The sequence below is a fragment of the Crocuta crocuta genome, unplaced genomic scaffold, assembly GCF_008692635.1.
Source record: "Crocuta crocuta isolate KB4526 unplaced genomic scaffold, BGI_CrCroc_1.0 scaffold11, whole genome shotgun sequence".
In the NCBI taxonomy this organism is placed as follows: Eukaryota; Metazoa; Chordata; class Mammalia; order Carnivora; family Hyaenidae; genus Crocuta; species Crocuta crocuta.
This window is the reverse complement of record NW_027528624.1, coordinates 929,675-952,413: the sequence shown is the minus strand read 5'-3', so window position 1 is coordinate 952,413 and position 22,739 is coordinate 929,675. Positions and strand designations below refer to the sequence as shown.

At 36.4% G+C, this 22,739-nt stretch overlaps 1 protein-coding gene across 10 annotated transcripts in view; it reads right to left on the bottom strand.

The window, feature by feature from the left end:
* Positions 1-22,739, bottom strand: part of SCAF8 (SR-related CTD associated factor 8) — a 162,150-nt gene that overhangs the window by 117,751 nt on the left and 21,660 nt on the right. For 8 of the 10 annotated variants that reach the window (XR_013332982.1, XM_077755093.1, XM_077755094.1 and 5 more), the window contains 2 exons: positions 10,777-10,860; positions 6,729-6,773 (listed from right to left, as the gene is read on the bottom strand). The exons of 1 other annotated variant lie outside the window; for it this stretch is intronic. Coding sequence is in view for 8 of the 9 variants with exons in the window: in XM_077755093.1 (XP_077611219.1) it covers positions 6,729-6,773; positions 10,777-10,860 (129 nt within the window). In the remaining variant the exon portion in view is untranslated. Of the gene's footprint in view, positions 1-2,878; positions 2,942-6,728; positions 6,774-10,776; positions 10,861-22,739 lie in introns of those variants that run through there. One more of the 10 variants, XM_077755101.1, reaches the window with a different exon arrangement.

Here is a 22,739-nt window from a genome sequence, read left to right as displayed (position 1 = left end):
TTAAGATACAAAACAGATGAACATAAGGGAAGGGAAACAAAAATAATATAAAAACAGTGAGGGAGACAAATCATAAAAGGCTCTTAAATACGGAGAACAAACTGAAGGTTGCTGCAGGGGTATCAGGTGGGGGGCTGGGCTAAATGGGCAAGGGGCATTAAGGAGGACACTTGCTGGGATGAGCACTGGGTGTTACATGCAAGTGATGAATCACTAAATTCTATTCTTGACATCATTTGTTAACCAACTTGGATTTAAATTAAAAAAAAAGATTCATAAATTAGAAGAACTTAAGTCCAACAATACTAAGTGTGGGTAAAGATGGGAACAACACAGACGCACACACTGAGTGAGAGTGGGAGTATGAATCGGTAAAATCATTGTGAAATTAATTTGGTATTATCTAGCCAAGTTGAAGAAATGCCTATCCTCCTACCCAGCAATTCTACTACCACAGAAATGCAAGCCACACCAGGATACATATGAAAGTGTGTTCTCAGCAGTAATATCATTCACAATCCCCAAAACTGAAAAAACCTACACACATACATACACACACTCAATGTCTGACAACAGAATAGATAAGCAGCGGTTTATTCACATAATGGAATATATACAGCAATGAAAAGAAATACTGCCACACACAACAGGGATAGATCCTGAACATATGACACTGAGTAAAAACAACTGTGCACCAAAGAATACAGAATACAGGATTCCATTTATGCAAACGTATAAAGCAGGTTAAACTGCAGTGTTGAAGAATTCAGACTTCTAGAGTAATACTGTAATGCCAAACAAGGACGTGACTAACATAAAAGTCAGATTGTGTTCACTTATAGAGGGATATGATCAAGAAGAGACACTTGGGGACTTGAATCAAAGTTCAATTTCTTGAACTGAGCAGTAGTTACACAGGTAACTAAAAAATTTAGCTTTATGTATTTTCTGAACTTTTCTGTAAATGTGTAAACATGTCATATAAAAAGAAACATTTATATAAACATTAACTTCTTAAATAAAGCACAATAGGCAAAAGCTTCTCATATCTTAATGACTAATGCTGACTGATAAGCTCAAGATACATTTGAAACGTTCATTTAAGGTGTATGAGGAAAAGAATGGATCTAAAACATCCCAGGGCAAAGGAATTTTAGTAAAAAGTACATAAGGAAAGTGAAAAGCTGAAAATTTGTTTTCAAACTATCTCTGGTCAAGTGCCCAAATCTTTGTGTAACCCACACCAGAGGCCCAAGGCCAGAATAAACATTCAAGTAGTATTCCTAGACTATGGAATGTCATTTTATTTGGGTGATTTATCTTTTCATTTATTACTATCCCTAATTTATCTATAAATCCTTCACAGCTAAAACCTAGACTCACATGTAACACATTATCAAACTACTGCCAGACTTCTCCTTTCCTTGCACGGTCTATGATGGGTGAAGGAAAGCACATAGAAGCCAATATGCAGTGTTCTAGAGTTGCAAGAGTCCCAAAATTACAAATTTCACATCATTAAATAATACTTCAAATTTTTCTTAGATCTCTCATTTGGCTATATACATTGACAAATGGACCTTCTCATAGATTTGTTAAAACAGTACTTCCTGCTATAAACAATACTCTAATTCAGTGGTTTTACAAACTGGGTTCCACAGAACAAAGCATCTATGCAATGGCCTCAAGGGCTATGGGGCAGAAAACAAAACTTGTTCCCTACCACAACCACTACTGCTCCATTTTTACTTNCCCCACCCCGGACTAAAGTTCAAGTAAGAACAGGAAGGAGGAGCACCTGGGATGGCTCGGTCAGATAAGCATCCAACTTCAACTCAGATCTCACAGTTCATGGATTTGAACCCCATTTCGGGCACTGTGCTGACACAGCTCAGAGCCTGGAGCCTGCTTCAGATTCTGTGTCTCCCGCACTCTCTGCCCCTCCCCCGCTCATGGTCTGTCTCTCCCTCTCTCGCTCAAAAATAAACATTAAAAAATTTTTTCTAATACAATGGAGGAAAAGTTATCCTCTTGTATTAAAAACTTATATGCAATCTGGAATCTCGTCAAAACTAAAAAATCTTTGTTCTGCAAAACACCTGTGTTAATAAGAAAATGAAAAGACAAGCTACCAACTAGGGAAAAAATATTTACAAACCATAATACTAACAAAGGACTTGCATCTAGAATATTATTAAGGACTCTGAAAATCCAACAGTAAAAAAGCATCCAATTAGAAAATGGGCAAAAGACACGAAAAGATATTTCACTGAAAATGCCAAGTACTAAGCATGTAAAAATATGTTCAACGTCATTAGCCATTACCTAAATGCAAATTAAACCACAATGAGAACATGGATAGACCTTGAGGGTGTTATGCTTAGCGAAATTAGTCAGGCAGAGAAAGACAAATATCATATGTTTGCACGTATTACGAGGATTAGGAGGAACTTAACTGAGGACCATGGGGGAGAAGAAGGGGGGAAATGTTGGGGGAAAGGGAGAGAGGCAAACCATGAGAGACTCTTGAATGCTGAGAAACAAACTGAAGACTGATGGATGTGGGAGGGTGGGGGGAAATGGGCATGGAGGAAGGCACTTGTGGGGATGAGCACTGGGTGTTATATGGAAACCAATTTGACAATAAACTATTTGTAAAAAAAAAAAAAAAACACCACAATGAGACACTACTATACATTTATCAGAATAGCTAAAATAAAAAAATCATGGTAACACCAAACGACAGCAAAAATGTGGAAACTGGACCAATCACACATTATTGGTAGGAATGTAAAATGGTACAGCCATTCTAGAAAATAGAGGCAATTTCTTATAAAATTAAACATGCACTTACTTTCCCAGAGAAATGAAAACTTACATTCACCCAAAAATCCATAGACAAATGTTCCTAGCAGCTTTATTAATAATAGCCACTCCAAATGGAAACAACTCAGATGATGGGGTAGACACGCATACCATGGAATGTTACTCAAAATGAAAAGAAGGAAAAAACATGAGAAAGAAGTAACCATTAGACATGAGCTCAATTTGGATGGATCTTAATAAAATTATAATGAGCAAAACAAGGCAATTTCAAAGGGTGCATTTATATAACTTTCTTGAAATGACAAAATTAGAGACAGAGAACAGATTAATGACCCCCTGGAGTTAGGGGTGGGGGGAGGAGGAGAGTAGAGTGTGGCTCTATAAAAAGGGGAAGGAACATGATGGATCCTTGGGGTGACTGGAACTATTCTGTATCTTGAATACAGTGGTGGATTTATGAATCAATATGTGATTAAAGTGCAAAGAACTAAATGTACATATACACAAATGAGTGCATCTAAAACTGGTAAAATCTGAATAAGTTTGATAGACTATATGAATGTCTTGACTGTAATACTTACATTATCATGATACTACCAATGGGGGAAACTGGGTGAAGACTATATGGGATCTCTTTTTACTATAATCTACTGAGAGTATCATTATAATCTAGTATCAATTAAATGACACATGAATCTACAATTATTACAAAATAGAGAGTTTAAAAATATACACACATAATTCAATTTACCATTACACTAACCCATTGCCAAATTTCTGATTTAAATAGGGGTGGGAGTAAAGCATTTTAATTTCTGCCTAGACAATGACTGGCAATGTCATTCCTCTTTTGATGTTCTAAAGCAGACTTTAAGATCAAAAGTTCCATGTTCTACCAACTGAGCCAGCCACATGTCCCTCTATGGCAGGCTTTAAGATACAAAAAGAAGCTATATGGACTGTGACCAACTAACTATACAAGTGACAGAACAGTGGAACAGATCATATACTTCATTCACTATGACATAATAGAATTGCTGATGAACCTCATTACTATTAAAGATACCAAAATTATTCTGGTTATTCTGGATGCCATTTCAAATATCTTTCAGGCTGCTGAAAGTTTAAGTAAAACTAAGAAATTCAATATAATGACTGAAAAATGTGGAGGGTTGGACAAAACCGAAGCTCTATAAAACCATGATAATGAGTCTGGGTACAAAGCTTCATTAAACTTGATTGTGCAATATTTCTCTTAAGGGCAAGATCTAAGTATTGTGCCAGAAACTAGCTCTGAAGGCCATCCATTCCAAATGGAGATGGCACTCCTGAGACTTTCAACTTTTAGAACATATGGCAGAGTCATAAAAGTTGTTTGTTTGTACTCTGACTCTACAATTGTCTCACAATGGAGATAATGTTGCTCACCTAAGGTCTTCCTAAGATTCTGAAAGGTCTTATTAAAAGTACCCCAGTCCCAAATCAAATCAGTCAAAAAAAACATTTACCCATAAATTCATGTTTATCCTTTAAACTCTTAACTACTTAAATTGTGGTTTCTGAACCAATACCAAAAGTATCATCTAGAAACAGGTAGAAATGCAGGCTCTCAGCCCCATGCCATACTTAGTGAATCAGAATCTGAATTTTAACAAGATCCCTAGGTGGAACTAGTTTACACTGCTAATAGGAATGCAAAATGGTGCAGCCACTCTGGGAAACAGTAGAAAGGTTCCTCAAAAAAACTAAAAATAGAACTACCCTACAACCCAGTTATTACTAGGTATTTACCCAAAGGATAAAAAAATACTGATCTGAAGCGGTATGTGCACCCTGATATTTATAGCAGTATTATCAACAATAGCCAAATTATGGAAAGAGCCCAAATGCCCATCAACTGATGAATGGATAAAGAAATGTGGTGTACGTACGTACAAACACACACACACACACACACACACACACACACAGAGAGAGAGAGAGAGAGAGAGAGAGAGAGAGAGAGAGAGAGAGAGAGAGAGAGGAATATTACTCAACCATTAAAAAGAATGAGATCTTGCCATTTGCAACAATGTGTATGGAGCTAGAGTATATTATGCTAAGTCCAATACCATTATGATTTCACTCATATGTGGAATTTAAACAAAAGAGATGAATATATAGGGGGTAGAAAATAGAGGCAGGCATATCATAAGAGACTCTTAACAACAGAGAACAAACTGAGCGCTGCTAGAAGGAAGGTAGGCTGGGGAACGCTAAATGGGTGATGGGTATTAAGGAGGGCACTTGTGATGAGCACCAGTGATTTTGTGATAAATCACTAAATTCTAGTATTACACACTCTATGTTAACTAACAAGAATTTAAATAAAAGTTAAAAAGAAATCCCTAGGTAAATCCTATGCACAAAAAAGTTTAAGATGCACTGCTTTAGACATATGAAATGTCTTTTTGAGTTCACTTATTTATTTTCAGTAATCTTAATACCCAATGTGGGGCTTGAATTCATAACCCCGAGATCAACGTTGCCTGCTCTTCTTCCAACTGAGCCTACCAGGTGCCCCAACATTTGAAAATGTTTTTAAAAACTCTTAAAAGCTTTAGAAAAATGGTATTTTCCAAATCACCATTTTTACTGTATAATGTGATTTACCTAAAACACACAGGACACTATTTTATTTTACCTTGTGTCTTAGCCTCAACTCACTAGTTCTTCATTTCAAAATATGTTTTACTAATACTCTAAGTACTGAGAAACTAAGATGTTAGAAAAAAGGGAATCACATAAAGGTTAACTGATTTACTCAAGGTTACCTATCTAGTTTAGTGACACAGTCACCTCACTTTGATTCACATACCCTTCTCCTAGTCAACTCTTTTTAAGAAAAATTGCTACTTTGCTGAATCCTTAATGCCATATACCACTGACTCTGAAATTTGCCGTGGTTACATCTAGGCACATGGACATGGGCAGAGTACAAAACCTAAATTCAATTACGTAAAGTGCAAATATAGTATCATTTCAAAAGTTTTAAGCCCTATGTACTTCTGCCAAAAACTATGTCATGAATAAGGCACTGATCACCAAGAAGGCAAAAACTGGAATCTAGTCACCTTGGACTCTGCTTATAAAAAGCACTACTACTTATGTGTAAGACATCTGTTTTCAACTTCATCTCCCTCTGCTTACCCTGGAAAATGGAACTTTAGGTCTATATAATTTTTTTTATATTTTATTTATTTCTGAGAAAGAGAGAGAGACAGCATGAACAGGGGAGGGTCAGCGAGAGAGGGAGATACAGAATATGAAGCAGGCTCCAGGCTCTGAGCTACCTGTCAGCAGAGAGCCCGACACGGGGCTTGAACCCATGAACCATGAGATCATGACCTTAGCCGAAGTCAGACGCTTAACTGACTGAGCCACCCAGGTGCCCCCAAGGTCTACACAGTAAGATGCTGAGATGTATAATGTCCTAATGGATGAGACAAAACGCAGAAGAGAAGTAGTCAGTAGGCAATGTCTTCTCCACACCTTATCTAAAAGTCTTGCTCTCTAGGCATTCTGCTTGAAATGACCAGCAAAAATTCCTTTAAAAGTTATAAAAAGCAACAAGTTCATAATTCTATTTAAAATCAATCACATGGGCACCATTTTTTTCAAGGGACAGATACTCACTATGGCACTGCAAATTAGCAATAACATCTACCTGAATAAAAGCTATTGTTTTTAGATTTATACAAAAAGCACCACCATTTTATTTATTAATTAGAAAATAAGTGAAATCACTTAACAGTCCATCAAAACAATTTAAACTTGAGTATTTTATTTAAAAGAGTAGAGCACAAGGCATTAATCTAGAATTACAGTACATTTAGTATATATATGGAAAATTATATACTTACTTTCTGAATGAATTTCTCAACACTCTGTACCACATGTTTATAGAACTAAAAGAAAAAACATGAAGTGTGCTTTTAAAATTTGTTCAATTAGATTCAAATCTTCCTGTTAACAATAGGTTTAACATAGCTTCAGAGGTTTATCTAAACAATAAATTTTAATCATGAATTTTAAGACAAGCATGTCACTCCCATTCATAAGCAAGTAACTATGATATCTAATTATTAAAGGGGATTCTTGATGTACATACATACATGGTCAGTACAACTGACCCTTGAACACAGGTTTGAACTTACACGCTGATTTTTTTCAATAAATAAAGTATAGTACCGTGTATTTTCTCTTATGATTTTCTTAATAACATCTTATTTCCCCAGCTAACTCAATTGTAAGAATATAGTATATAATACATATACGATACTAGAAAAATCAAATAACTCAACCAACAGTATTAATAAATGAATGCAAAGGAGTTGTTTTCAACTTCATTATCTCCTTCTGCTTCTCCTGGAAATGGAACAAGTATATGTAATAAGGTATAGAGAGGTATTAAGTTCTCACGGATCAGCCAAAACAAATCAAAGTAAAGGCAACACACAGATTAAAAATGAGTAATGGGCTACTATCAGTTACAAGAAAATAAATGTAAGTTTCAGAAACAACTCTATGAATAAACCTAAAAAGGAATAAAATAAAAGTTACAGATTTCACAAAAGGTATCTAGAATTTGTGCACAGTAAGTTTTAGTACATGGCAATTGCATACTAGCATATTTGTTTAAAGAGCTTCAATTGGGCTTCTATTTATACTTTTCACCTCAGGCATTTTATTTTTGAGGAACATCCTCCTAGACCAAAGAGACATAAGAACATTCCTCTGAACTGCATCATGAAATCCAATATTTATAAAATGAAAAAGAAAGGAAAAACCTTATCACTCACAGTCATCAAATCAAAGTGTCCAAGTTTAAGCTTGGCTAAAATTTTCATTGTATAAAAGAATAGTTAATTCAAAAGTTTAAGTTGCTTAAGTAAAAAAGCCAAGCCAACTACTTAAAAGTTAGTAAGAACTACTTAAGCATTTAAAATCAACACACAAAATATTAATTACACACCGAACGATTTTTACTAAATAATAATTCTTCTGGAAAACATCTTGACAGTGCTTCCTGCATCTAGCCATTTTACTACATGTAATTCTGAGTAAAACTGCTTACTAAACTTTAATTCAAAGTTTATCAATTCACATAGGCCTTCTTCCCTGATAGGTTCATCTGTGAGATTTCTCTGACAGTGTGCAATGTTAACAACTGTCCATCAAAATAATCATGCCTCTAAACGCTGATTAAAGAAACGAATGACTTACCTCAATTTGAACCACAGTATCTTTTAAATCTGACTTAAAAGGCAGTTCAAATCTCAATTTACATATGTACTAAATGCAGTTTAAAATAATATAGTACTGGGGTGCCTGGGTGGCTCAGTCAATTAAGCATCTGACTTCGGCTCATGTCATGATCTCATAGTCTGTGGGTTCGATCCCTGCATCAGGCTCTGTGCTGACAGCTCAGAGCCTGGAGCCTGCTTTGGATTCTCTCTCTCTCTCTGCCCCTTCTCTGCTCATGGTCTGTCTCTCAAAAATAAATAAATGTTAAAAATTTTTAAAAAAATAATACAGTACTGCAGAACAACAGGTCTGAACTCTTAAAAATGTTAATGACATAAAAAACAAAAGAAAAAAGCTGGGTAAGGCTAAGTGACAGGACAAATAAATGTAATAATGTACGATCTTACTGGATCCTGAAATTTCTTTCATGTGGCCAGTGTGCTATATAATTACTTAGGAAATGTCTTTAGGGAGATTCAAAATCGAATATTTAGGGATTTAAGTGTTATTATGAATGAAATCTGAAACTCAAACTATTCAGCCAAAAAATGTGTTTGTGTGTACAGAAAGAAACCAAACGTAGCAAAATTTTAACAACTGGCAAATCTAAGGGAAGACGATGTGTTGCTCACTATATTTTGCAACATCGATGTAGAATTTTGAAAATTAAAATACTAAAAGTGGTAACAATAAATCAAAATAGTATAGTATATCAATGTTTAGGTTCTTGATTAAGAAAATCCTGAATTCAAATCTAGCTGTATTTATTCTGACTTTGCAAATTAATTTCTCTTAGACCCTTCCTACACCTGAAAAGTAGAAATAATGTTGACACCAATACTTCCAGACTATTTTAATTAAAAAGTATTCTCAGAAGGAAGAGGTTGGAGGGATGCGCAAATAGATGAAGAGGCTTTCTGCTGTGGCATTATCAGGTTATCAAAAGGCACAGCACTGGGAATACAATCAATGGCTCTGTAATGTATGGTGACAGATGACAGCTACACTTGTGCTGAGGACAGCATAAGGAACAGACACACTGTATCACTAAGCTGTACACCTGGAACTAGTACATTATGTGTCAACTATACTTGACTGAAAAATTTTTTTAAAAAGTATTATTGCTCAAGTGGTATAAAATACATCAATTATTTTCAGACTAAAAATGGTAATAATATACATGTTCGTACACTCTCCAGATCCTGACCATAAAAGTCAGATCACAATGTAAAATAGGATAAAGAAAGTCCAGGAGACTAAATATTCTATACTAAGCCTATCAGATACCCTGAAAAATCACTTTTTTTGAAGAATTCTCTTGCTTAAATGCTTACTGGTTACTGTCCTTATCACTTATTACCTCTTTGATTTTCCACATATAAGTACAGGCATTTTAACTATAATGATGTAAGAAATTAACGGCACATCTGAAAACTAAGCTTTGGCCACCAGAACACTGAAAAATCAACTATCTGCATTTTCCCCTAGTGACTATTCTCTCTGTAAATAGGAATTTGTTACACCTAATAGATAATGCTGTTATCCAAAGACAACTTGTTCAAATAATTGGTGCTTCTGGTTATGGCTGATGTTTTTATTTAGAATAGGAAAACATATCACCAAATATCCACTGGTTGAAACATACTTAATTAAAACGAAACATTCATTCTCAACTTTAACAGTCCACTAAAGCAGGGAGTCTTAACTTTGGGGACAAGAACCTCTTAGAAAGAGGTGTCTGGTTGAACTTTAAAAGGTCCATAAAGCCAAGAAATGTTATGCAAAATTCTGTGCATCTGTGTATTTTTCTACAGAAAGTCCAACCTTTCTCTGAGATTTTCAGAATATCCATGAGTCAACACAGATTGGCTCAAAATCACTCTATCAGAGCAATGGCTAAATGCCTGGGGCCTCTTCCCACAGTTCAAGTGTCCTATAAATAGTAAGGTTCAATTACTTTTCATAATGTCTAATTTTCAAATCTATAATAGAATAGAAAAAAACATTAATTTCTATTTAGAAAACTTTTACCAAGATTCTGTAAAGTCAGTGTGACATACAACAGCATAAAGATATTCTCCACAATGTGGCTCTATCTAAAATCTTGCTTACGAAAAGTAAAGAAAAATGATAGCTTCAAAGTTCATGGAAGAACATTTATCAAAATGTTAAATGTTTATCTCTAGGTAGGAGAGTTTGCAGGTGATAACAGATGTTTGCTTTTATGTTTTTCCCCCATGAACATATATTAACTCTATAAAGAGAAAGAAAATATACATTGATCCTGAAACAACATGAGTGGAGCAACAAACAGCCTGCACGGTCGAAGATCTGCCTCCCCCCAAAATTAAGTACTACTGACCAGAAGCCTTACCAATAACGAAATGTTGATAAACACATACTTTCTATATGTTTCATATACCATATTCTTACAATAAAGTAAGCTGGAGAAAAGCATATGTTATTAGGAAACTCGTAAGAAAGAGAAAACATATCCATAGTAACTGCACTGTATCTATAAACAAATTCATGTGTAAACAGACCATGCAATTCAAATCTATGATGCTCAATGGTTAACTGTATAATCTTCAAAAATTATGCCTCCTGTAAAATATTACTATAGTATTTTCTTCTGAAAACTCAAGTGTAAAGTTTATTACTCACCTTAATAGCTTTGATGGCTGCCTTAGTGATTTGGGTCATTTTCGCTTTAGAAATGGGTGGTTTGTAGTCATTCAGGGAATACAACTGATAAAAAAAAAAAAATTTAAATACAGCAAAACTAATGGTCTCTAAGCAATTACATGAAATTACCAAACATTTCCATTTTTATATTCTCAATAAAATCAAAGTGCTCGTTTCTTTTAAAAATCAAGTTCAACATCATTAGCCATCAGAGATATGCAAATCAAAACCACAATGAGAGGGCACCTGGGTGGCTCAGTCGGTTAACCATCTGACTTTGGAGTTCAGCTCAGGTCATCATCTCACGGTTTGCGGAATCAAGCCCCGTGTGGGGCTCTGTACAGGCAGCAGCACAGAGCCTGCTTAGGACTGTCTCTCCCTCTCTCTCTGCCTCCTCCTGCTTTCTCTCTCTCTCAAAATAAAAAAAAAAATTAAAAAAAAAAACCCCACAATGAGTTGCCACTTCACATTTACTTGTTTATAATAAAAAAGACAGTTAATAAAAAGAGTGAGAAAGGATGTGGAGAACCTGGAATGCTTATACATTGCTAGTGGGAATGCAAAATGGTACAGCAGCTTTGGAAAATGGCTTGGCAGTTCCTTTAAAAGTGAAACACAGTAATATATAACATGACAAAGCAATACCACTCCCAGGTATATACCCAAAAGAGTTGAAAATAAAGGTCACATAAAAACTGTACACAAATGGTCATTGCAACATTACTCATAAGAAAGTCATTTAAAAAGTGGAAACCACCCAAATGTCCATCAAACATGAACACTGTTATAACCATTCAAAACAGCCATAAAAAAGGAATGATACATGCTACAAAACAGATGAACCCTGAAAACATTATGCTCAGTTAAAAAAGCCATATTAAAAAGACCAGATATTACAAGATTCCATTTATATGATATGTCCAGAAAAAACAAATCTATTGGTGACTGCCTACAATTAAGGGAATTTGGGATAAATGATGCATTACTACTAATGAGTACAACATTTCTTTTGGGTAGTGATAAAAATATTCTAAAACTCATTGTGGTAATAATGTACAATTGTACTAAATACCACTGAAGTATACACCCAATTGGTTAACTGTATGGTATATAAATTATAACTCAAAACTTCTTAGGAATCAAGGGATTTAAGGATTAGCAGTAATCCCCCAAGTCAAAAAAATAATAATTTTGTTCTGAAACTTCTCATATAAGCAAAGGATAATAAAACTGCTTAGAAAGAAAAACAGTTAAAGGTGGGAAAATAAGGGGGCACCTGGGCGGCACAGTAGATTAAGCATTCACCTTTGGCTCAGATCATGATCTCATGGTTTGTGAATCTGAGCCCTGCATCAGGCTCTGAACTGATGGTGCAGAGCCTGCCTGGGATTCTCTCTCCCTTCTCCCTCAATTGCTCTCACTCTCTCTCACAAAATAAATAAATAAATAACTTTTTTTAAAAGGTGGGGAATCAGGCAATGAACAAATAACTAAGCTTAAGTAAATATTCATTAAAACTTGCATTGCACTCTATGATGCTAAGATTTTAACTATAATGATACAACATTATTAATTTCAAGTCTGGAAACTAAGCTTGGCCATTAGAAGACTGCAGAAACAATCTGAACAGACTTAAACGTAACTTAAACAGAATGTGTTGGTTAGTCAACCAGCAATGTAGGGAGTCCTCTACAGCTTTTGCTTCACCTATCAATGAATTCTACTAATTTTTACCCAGTTTTCCCCATATTTGTCTCCTCTTTCTACTCCACCATCATAACCACAGCCCAAATCACTTTCATCTCCCACACAGAGAACATCTCTAAAAGGATGTGCATGTCTATGTTTTCAAAAACTAATCTGATCAGGTGACGAATACCCCCTTACGAAGATCAATGACTTCCCGTGCTTTGGATATTTACATGGTTCAATTCCTGTCCACCTGTCCAGTCTCATCTCACCACATGCTCCCGTCCTGAGCCCTCTGCTCTAGGCACAATGGTCTTTTTCCAGTTTCTTGTCACAAAGCCTTTAAAATGGACCCATTCTCTCTATTTGGAATACTCCTCACCATGGTCTCACTGGTTAATGTGTACTCATCAATCTTAGTTTAAGCAACATCTAATGAAGAAAGCCTTCCGTACCTTCCCAGCCAGATCAATACCTCCCCTTTCATGCTCTTCCTCTGTCACTCACCTCTGAAGCACTCATCATAGTACTCTGACATTTACTTGATCATTTAACTAACACGTGATTTTTAAAAGAACTGTCACAAATGACAGTAACACCAAGGGCAAAGAAGGTAGGTTCCTTTACTACAGTTTAAGTTAATATGACATTAATGATACAAGAGCTGTTCAAGCTGTTCAAGCTGAAATCAACTGTGAGAGGAATATAAATGTCCTTTCCTTAAAGTACCCACAGAGGTGCCCACCTGTTGATGATACTGCCACCCATTAGGGTCAAGATCCCATCAGATAATTTAAGAAGGTACCTCTGTCAAATTCACAGGGAATTTTAAAAATATTTATTTGTGTGTGTGTNCCAGAGAGAGAGAGAGAGAGAGAGAGAGAGAGAGAACAAGTGAGCAAGCATAGCCAGGGAGGAGAGGAGAGGAAGATACAGAATCTGAAGCAGGCTCCAGGCTCCAAGCTGTCAGTGCAGAACCCGACGCAGGGCTGGAATTCATGAACCGTGAGATCATGACCTGAGCCAAAGCCAGATGCTGAACTGACTGAGCTGCTCAGGTGCCCCTCACAGGTAGTTTTAATATATTTGTGGCTTCAATTCCTACCCATATGCCAGTCTACTTAACAGGTACAAAATAACATCAACACATTCTACAGTGCTTACAAAAAGCTGTATGTAAAAAGTAAAGGTCAATTTCCCAGAATTTCTCAGTAGGCTCTGGCTGCTGCCCATCTGAGACCCACTACAGAATAGAAGCTCAAGAAGAGAAACTGCGTCTTTTTTTGTTTAGATTTTTTTCCTCTTCTCCAAACTATCTTCAGTGTCTGGGAGAAAATAAGTATTTGTTAAGAATAAATTAAAATTAACAAATACACATAAAACACAACACTGTACAAGCTTTGCACAGAAAGACCTGGATAGGAATTCCAACTATGTCACCTTATTACAAGTTGCTAAACCTCTGAAAATTAGTTTTCGCATTCACAAAGTGAAACTCATTTCATAGAAACACCACATATAATAAAGCTTTTAGAACAGAAAAAAATTACTCAATAGAGTTAGCCATTATTAAAATTAAAATCCTTCTCTTTGGGGTGTTCTCCATTTAAATGAATAATATTAAAGGATCCATCAAACATTTATTCACTCAACTACTTACAAGTCCATTCTAGAATAATTTATATGACTAGGGCAATGAAGATGCATCAGGTTGTTCCCACACTTGGACTATATATTTTGTGTAGCAAAGCCCCGAAGTCTCAATAAAGCATTAGTCCATATTATGGCACACGGACATGTAATTTAGACTTATAAAAACATTTTCAAAAGTCATCTTTCCCCAGAGATCTCCTCCCCCCCCTTTTTTTTTAAATATTTTTTTTAAATTTATTTCTAGGAGAGAGAGAGAGACAGCATGAGCAGGGGAGGGTCAGAGAGAGAGGGAGACACAGACTCTGAAATAGGCTCCAGGCTCTGAGCTGGCAGTCAGCACAGAGCCCGACGCGGGGCTCCAACCCACACCACGAGATCATGACCTAGAGATCATGACCTAAGCGAAAGTCGAAGCCACCCAGGCGCCCCTCCTCCCCCTTTTTAAATGCAGCTACTGCAGAAATTTAAGGTAGTACTCAGAGAAATACTGATAATGAAGTACTTTTCCAAGGCTCACCTAATACATATGCTTCCAACTAACCATTACTCTGGATTCTCTAAAATCTCATTTCTTTATTAAATCTGATAATCAGAATATGGGCACAGATCATTTCCTTTAATTCCTCACCAAATGCTTTTACTAAACTTTAAGTACACTGTGTTTTACCAATCTGTTAAAGAAATTACCTTTAACCCCAAAAAACTCACTTATGCAAGAATTCCCAAAGTATATTCTCCTTAAATACAGAAACAGGATAATGATTCAGCTAGTTTCCCCAGGCTTACTTTTTTAATAATAATAAAAAAAAAACCTTAATATGTTTCTCTCATCTTGTGGCATGGCTTCTAAGTGAGCCTACTGATTGATGTTTATTTTACTTGTCTGAACATAAATCTCAAATGCCTACTGGCATCTACTTCTGTGCTATATTTAACTATTAGTTTTATTGAATCTAAAAATAAAATGTATTTTCATGGGTGTCTAATTTTGATAAGCTGTTTCAAAGTTCCTTTGAGGTAGGTGGTGTATAAATTTACACATCTAACGAACTAATGTGACACGACTTCATAGACAGCTTGTCATTATCCACTTTTCCTTCTATTCAATTCTATCTCCCAATATAGGTGTGCTATATATTCCATTGTTGTCAATTCCCAACATCAAACTCAATCCTCTAGGACCTCCATCAAAGACTATTTGTTGAGAATTGTGTGACTATCACTACAACATTCAGTATTTTAAAAAAAGAAAATAGCAATGAAATATGCTGTCAGGTCACTCAAAGCTTTTAAGAACGTTTATAAATAACCCAATGTATATCAAGAGAGTATATTTAATTTTTAGATCTACAGGATGTGACATAATGCCTGATAGACAGTAATAAACCTGTATTACCCAACGATAACTTAATTCTGCTACAATACTGCCATTAGGAAGTGCCAAGCTTCATTTCAGTCCTCATTCTAATCAGATATACCAAACCCTCACCAAAAATTGGGAATGTTATTCTCCCTGTACTCTCAAAATGTGATCTGGGGTTTTACACTGGAAAATGCTGGAGAAGAATGAAAGTTTATTCTGGGACCTTTTTTCCATTTGTATGATGATTCCCACCTCATGCTTGGCTCAGAAGACCAGGGCTGCATGCACTCTAAGCTCTCTGGGCTCTCTAGACACCCAGTGTTCTCATGTATAGGTTTTAATCCCACCCATCAATTTCTTGAGTTCTGGCTCCCTGCTACAGTGTTTTCTAAAGTGTAAAGTGGCTGCTGATTCCTGTTAGTTTGTTCCATCAAATTATTCCCTTTGTTAAGACTATTTTAACTTTTCTGGGGCTACTGATACTTGCTATGTCTGAACTTTGTTTCCTAAAACCAAGCTTCTTCCCCTCAAATGGTATGTTCAAATGTTATTTAATCTCATGTGACAATCCTTTATTTATACAGATTCTCCTTATCTGTCTGACCTCAGTAAGTGAAATGAAGTCCCAGTCTTGGCCTGTCCTTTCCTTTGGCTACTCAAGACTTATTTAAACAAAGACATTAAACAATAGCCTGGGTTTCAGGCTAATTAATTCCTTCCTTATGTTTCAATCCCTTTGGAAACTTGTAGGCACATCAACTGTAATTTTTAGATCTGAAAACAATAATTTATCAAATCAGTTTCTAATGACTTTAATCAAGTTTTGAGAAAAATTTTTTTACCTACACTGAGATATCTTAGTTGCTGCTGGCTACTCCAACAAAAACTTATTTAGAATACAGATTTCTAAAGTTGTAGTTGTCAGCTATTAATTAGGCCAAGGAATAGTCACCACAATAAGTATTTTACACTTTAAGGCTACATGGTCTCTACCCGTTACAAGAAAGCAACCAAGGACCAATTCACACATGAACGGGCAGGGTATGTTCCAACAGAAGTTACCTACAAAAAGCCAGCCAATCCTGATTTGGGGCAATATTTCTCAATCCTAGAAACATGCACTTTTTTTTCTTTTGGATAAATGCTGGAATCTCATGTCCCTGGAAAGTATACTCGATGTCCTCCCTCATCTACCCTCTTCCACACTGAGTCTGACTCATTACCCAAAATCTAACAAGATGCTGTACTTCATGCTGTTATTTTAAGGAAATTCGCTTCAAAAATTTTAGTGCCTTTCTCAATTTGAGCATAGGTATTACATGAATTCTATCATTACCTTGGAAATGCCCAAAGAACTTATTAACTGACTACCCAGAGAAGAACCACGAAATGTAGGTAAAATCTTGTTCATTTACAGGTTAATGTTTAAGGGTGTGGTTCCATGATCAATGGAATTAACCCCTATGTAAGCCTAATATAACTAAAAAAGTGATCAGTCCAATCCATCTTTCCCAACAATGGTCCTTTACTGCCTTGAAAGTACTATTTAAAGTCCCTCAAATCTCCAAAATCTGAAAATCAGAAATTACAAAAAATCCTGGAACAAACAATCCTGATACTTTCAACTCAAGACAGCATGCCGACTACAGACATTTTTCTCCTCTTCCTATTAAGAGGACAATAAAGGAATAAAATTTTAAATAGGCGTAAAAAAAAAACAACCCTCACAATGAAAACAGAATAGGAAGGGAAGTATAATCAGCAAAAAAGATGTTACAAATTTACAAAAAATGGAAATATAATTAAGGGGATTAGTAACTGACGACGTAAAGAGGAAACCACAAGCCACAGTACACATAGAAGATACAGCCAGAGGAAAATGATTTGTCCTGCTTAAATCCAGAGTCCCACCACATAAAATTAAGGTATTAAAGAGAGCAAGAGCAACACAAGTGAACTAATGCCTCATTTATTCTTGCAAAAAAGTCAATAAATATCTAAAATCAATCATTCAAGAAACAGTGTTATAGAAATACTTCTTAGATATATGAAGGTAATCATCAGAAGAACTAAAGTGTTAAGAACTAAAACATTTTTCTTTTTGGAGGATCCAGCATAAGGTGTGAAGGAAGAGCTTCAAATAAAATCTCTTTTGTACTTAAAAAAATTACATGCCCTATGTTACTTTGAAAAATATAATAATTATATTTTAATACAATCTTGTTTTAACTCTACTTGCCACAATGGTCCTCCATAGTATCTCTCCCTGCAAATTCTTTTTTTTTTTTTTTCCCTAGGAGAGAGAGAGAGAGAGAGAAAGAGAGACAGCATGAGCAGGGGAGGGTCAGAGAGAGAGGGAGTCACAGACTGACTGATACAGGCTCCAGGCTCTGAGCTGGCAGTCAGCACAGAGCCCGACGCGGGGCCCGAACCCACAAACTGCGAGATCATGACCTAAGCGAAAATCGGACGCTTAACCGACTAAGCCACCCAGGCGCCCCTCTCCCTGCAAATTCTTATGTTGACTCCCCAACCACTAATGTGACCGTATTTGAAAACAGAGCCTATCTGGAGGTAAAGTCACAAGAGATTTTAAGACTGACTCAACAGGACTAGCATCATTAGAAGAGACACCAAAGATCTAGCTCTCTCACATGGCCACGTGAGGGACCACATGACTACCAGGACCTGAAGGTAGCTGGTAGGAACTGAGAGCAATCCCCAACCCATGGCTAGCAAACAGAGACCTCAGCCCTGTAAACAGCAAGGAACAGTATTCAGTCAACAACCAAAGTGAGGTTGGAAGAGAAACCCCTGTATTGAATGAGAGCATACAGCCTAGTGGACACCTTGATTTCGGCCTGGTGAGCCCATCAGCAAAGGCAGCAAACTAGTGCTTGGGTTGTGACCCATGGAATTTGTAAAATAAATCTGTGGTCCTTTAAGCCACAAGCTAAGTTTGTGGCAATGTGTTAACCAGCAACAGAAAACTTATACAGTTAAAAACAGAAAGAAATGATTTTTCTTCACTTTACCTTGACTGTTTAAATTTTTGAACTTTCACAAAATATTTGTGAAAATTATTTTTATAATTCAAAGTCAAAAATTAAAATTTAAAAAATTTGTTTTCCTAAATAACTTGAAAAGTAAAAAATAGAAATTCAGTATTTTGCATATAGGAACAAAAAGTAAGAGACTTGTTTCACTGATAAAGTCATTTTAAAAAGATTATTCTCCGACTGTAATACCTGAGAATCAATATACTACATAGGAATAAAAGAGTAAGTTAAGAGACTTGTTTCACTGATAAAGTTGTTTTAAAAGATTATTCTCCAACTGTAATACCAGCGAATCAGTATACTTTATTACAAAGTTTACTTCAACAGGTCAAAAAACTAAGTGTTCTCTATACCCAAAATTTGTCACTCCCTAATATGCAAGTTCTCCTCTCCTATATACCAGGATCTTCTGTATTACTTTTGATTTGAGATACAACATAAAATATTAGATACTATAAACATGTATTGAAGTAGCATAAAATCAGTTGCACTTGACATAATAAAATGTAACCAAAAAGTAACAAGAAAATTAACAGATTCATTACAAAGAAAAGGCAACATTAAAAGCATGTTCTAAAAGAATAATGTGACCAATAGGGAATTTATACTCAGATTTTTTTTTACTTTTTTAATGTTTTTTACTTTTGTGAAAGAGAATGTGAACAGGGGAGGGGCAGAGAGAGGGGGGAGGACACAGAATGCAAAGCAGACTCCAGGCTCTGAGCTGTCAGTGCAGAGCCTGACATGGGGCTCAAACTCACAGACCACAGGATCATGACCTGAGCTAAAGTTGGACATTTAACTGACTGAGCCACCCAAGCACCCCTAACTCAGATTTTTAAAGTAAATTTCTTTGTAAGAAATGTTTGAATTAAAACTATATATAAACTTGGGTTATTTCTGTTAAAGTAGCAATATTCTGGAGCAATGAGAATTTTTTAGAGCAAAAGATATATGTTACAGACATTCTGGCTAGGACCCCCTGATCAAGCTTTTAACAAAGGCACAGTTCCTGATTTTACACTAATACTGTACCAATATAAAAATTTCCAATGTTTTGGGGCGCTTGGATGGCTCAGTTAGTTAAACGTCCAACTTTGGCTCATGTCATGATCTCATGTTGTGAGTTCAAGCCCAGTGTCGGGCTCTGTGTTGACAGCTCCAAGCCTGGATGGAGCCTGCTTCGAATTCTGTGTCTCCCTCTCTCTCTGTTCTTTCCTCGCTTGCATTCTCTCTCTCAAAAATAAAGGTTAAAATTTTTTTTTTAATTTCCAGTGTTTCAAATGCATCTTTGAAATAAATAAACCATACGTAACTGAAATATTACAGTACATAAAATCTAAAATGTTACAACATTTAAAAATCAGTGAGCAAAATTAAGAAAGAATCTTTCCCTTTAAAATATAACCTAAAGGCTTTTAGGCTTTAAATCACGTTTTCTGTGATTATATTTTAGTACAGAAAAATTGGAAAATATTTTTAAAAGCCCAAAGATGACAAAAAATGCAAATTCTCTATAATCCAACAATAAATCATTCATTCCAAAATCACTCATTAGTGCCAGGCCCTATGGACTCAACAGAAGAGACTGACAACATTTCTGTCCTCATGAAACAGACAGTGTGCTTCTGGAGACGGGTAATATTCTAACAGTTTGCCAAGTATAATTAAGTATACAAAGAAAGTAATATTATTTAGTGAAGGGTATGCAAAGCCACACCTTTGTCAGGATCTCAAATCCAGAACCCCTTTAAAAAAAAAAAAAAAAAAAGGTGGGGCACCTGGGTGTCTCAGTAGGTTGAGCATCTGACTCTTGATTTTGGCTCAGGTCATGATCCTAGGGTCATGGCATCGAGCCCGGAGTCAGTCTCTGCACTGAGCATGGAACCTATTTAAGGTCTCTCTTTTCTCTCCTCCCCCTTCCCTTCCCATCTGCCCCTCTCCCCAGCTTATATGTACTCTCTAAAATAAAAAACAGCAAATATAAAAGTGTAAGGTATTATCAGGAAAAATGATACCTATTTTCTTAAAATTATAAATCTGAAACAGATGCAAACATCTGTCTCGTAAGATCAAACCTATATACTAAGCTTTTAATGAGGCAGTAGGCTGGGGTAGAATCCTCTAGTTTAAAAAAAAAAAAAAAGGACATCTGGGTGGCTTAGTCGGTTGAGCATCTGACTTAGGTTCAGGTCACGATCTCATGGTTCACGGGTTTAAGACTCCCATCAGGCTTGCTGCTGTTAGCCTGTCAGTGCAAAACCAGCCGAAGATCCTCTGTCACCCTCTCTTGGCCCCTCCCCTGCTTGCACCTCTCCCAAAAATTAACATTGTTTAAAAAGCCAGATTTTGATATGTATATAAATGCTAACAAAATTATTATGACAAACATAAATGTTTACATGCTTTGTAACTAATTATTTTTTCCTATGGACTAAAGTATTTTCACATAATTAACCTTTTATATTACTAAGCAGAACACTCTATTTCTCAACCCTGGCAGGGGTCTAAGGTTAATACTATAGTTTTGAACACTCTTATAAAAAGGTAGCCATTTATTTCAGAATCTAGCTTATAGTTTAAAACTGTGTTAGTAACAAAGAGAAACTATAATCAACTCTCCTCCCAAAACTACTACTTAAAAAACTAAATTTAGACCACAAAAAATTATTTGTGTGCTCCTTTAATTCAGTACAAAAATTTACATTTCCTTTCCAAATTCTTGGAATAAAGTGGATAAAACAATAATCTCGGGGCACCTGGGTGACTCTGGATTTCAGCTCAGGTCATGATCTCACATAGGGGAGATGGAGTCCCTAGTCAGGCTCCATGTACAAAGTGGGATTATTCTCTCTCGCGTGTGCACACGCGCACGCTCTCCGTCTCTCTCTCTCTCTCTCTCTCCCCCCATCCTTCTGGGCCCCTCTTCCCCCTCTCTAATTCTCAAAACAACAACAAAAATCTCTTAGAAAGGTACACAAGAGTTACAGCGAGCCAAGATGGAGCAAGCCAACACCGCCTCTCTCCCCCACTGAGAACAACTGAACCGGCCACAATAAATACAAAAAAAGCGACTACCTGAAGACTGAGAAGTAAAATCAACAGGAAGCTGACCAGAAACTGGAGTAGAACAATAACCAGCGATGGCAGGAGAAGGGACTGAAGTAAATTTCCTATTGTTTTATGCTGTAAATAACTGTATTATCTACAGGCTTCGATGCCAGAGAGCCGGCTGAGTCGCACAGCCAGTGCTAGAAGCAGACACGCTAGAGGAAGCCCCTTTCGTCTTGCCAGAACACTAGGTAAAAGGACTCCTCCATGATGAGGTGGGCACCAGGAGCAATCTTTTCTTCCCCTCTCCCATTTCTCACACGCCACACTAAGGGTCAGAGGGCAGCAACTGTGGCCAGCACCTAACCCCCCCCCCCCCAAAAGAATAGCAATTTCCAGATAGAGGAACTAGGAAAAGAGCCCAAAAAGTATGGTGAGGAATCCCCTTTTCTTTCTTACCACTTCAACGCTGAAGGCTCAACATGGAGAGAAACTTGACTTTTTGAGAAAAGGGTGCCTTGGGATCTAGATAGAGTATGGGAATCACACAGAGATCTGAAAAGGATCCCCTCATTCTGTGTATGAATTTAAAAGTCTTGGGGCACCTGGGTGACTCAGTCAGTTAAACGTCCAACTTTGGCTCAGGTCATGATCTCACGGTTCGAGGGTTTGAGTCCTGCATCAGGCTCTGTGCTGACAGCTCAGAGCCTGGAGCCTGTTTCAGATTCTGTGTCTCCCTCTCTCTCTGACCCTCCCCTGTTCACACTGTCTCTCTCTCTCTCAGAAATAAATAAAACATTTTAAAATTTAAAAAAAAAATAAATGAAAGTCTTGGGCTCATTCTGGAATTGTTTGTGTGAAACACACCCAAAACAAACCCAGCAAAAGCTTTGAGAACAAAAATCTATATAAACCACTAACTCCTGAGTGGCACATGTTTTGGGTACACCTAAAGAGCAACATGCAAAATGCTTGTAAAATGGAACTGCATAAAACTGCTACAAAAAGGCAAGACAGAACTTGCATCCTGATCCTAACCAAGTTGAATGTTGGCTAAAGAAAACAAATCCACATTCTTAAGACGATTTTAATGAAGTCCTACAGTATAATACTGAAAATGTCCAGTA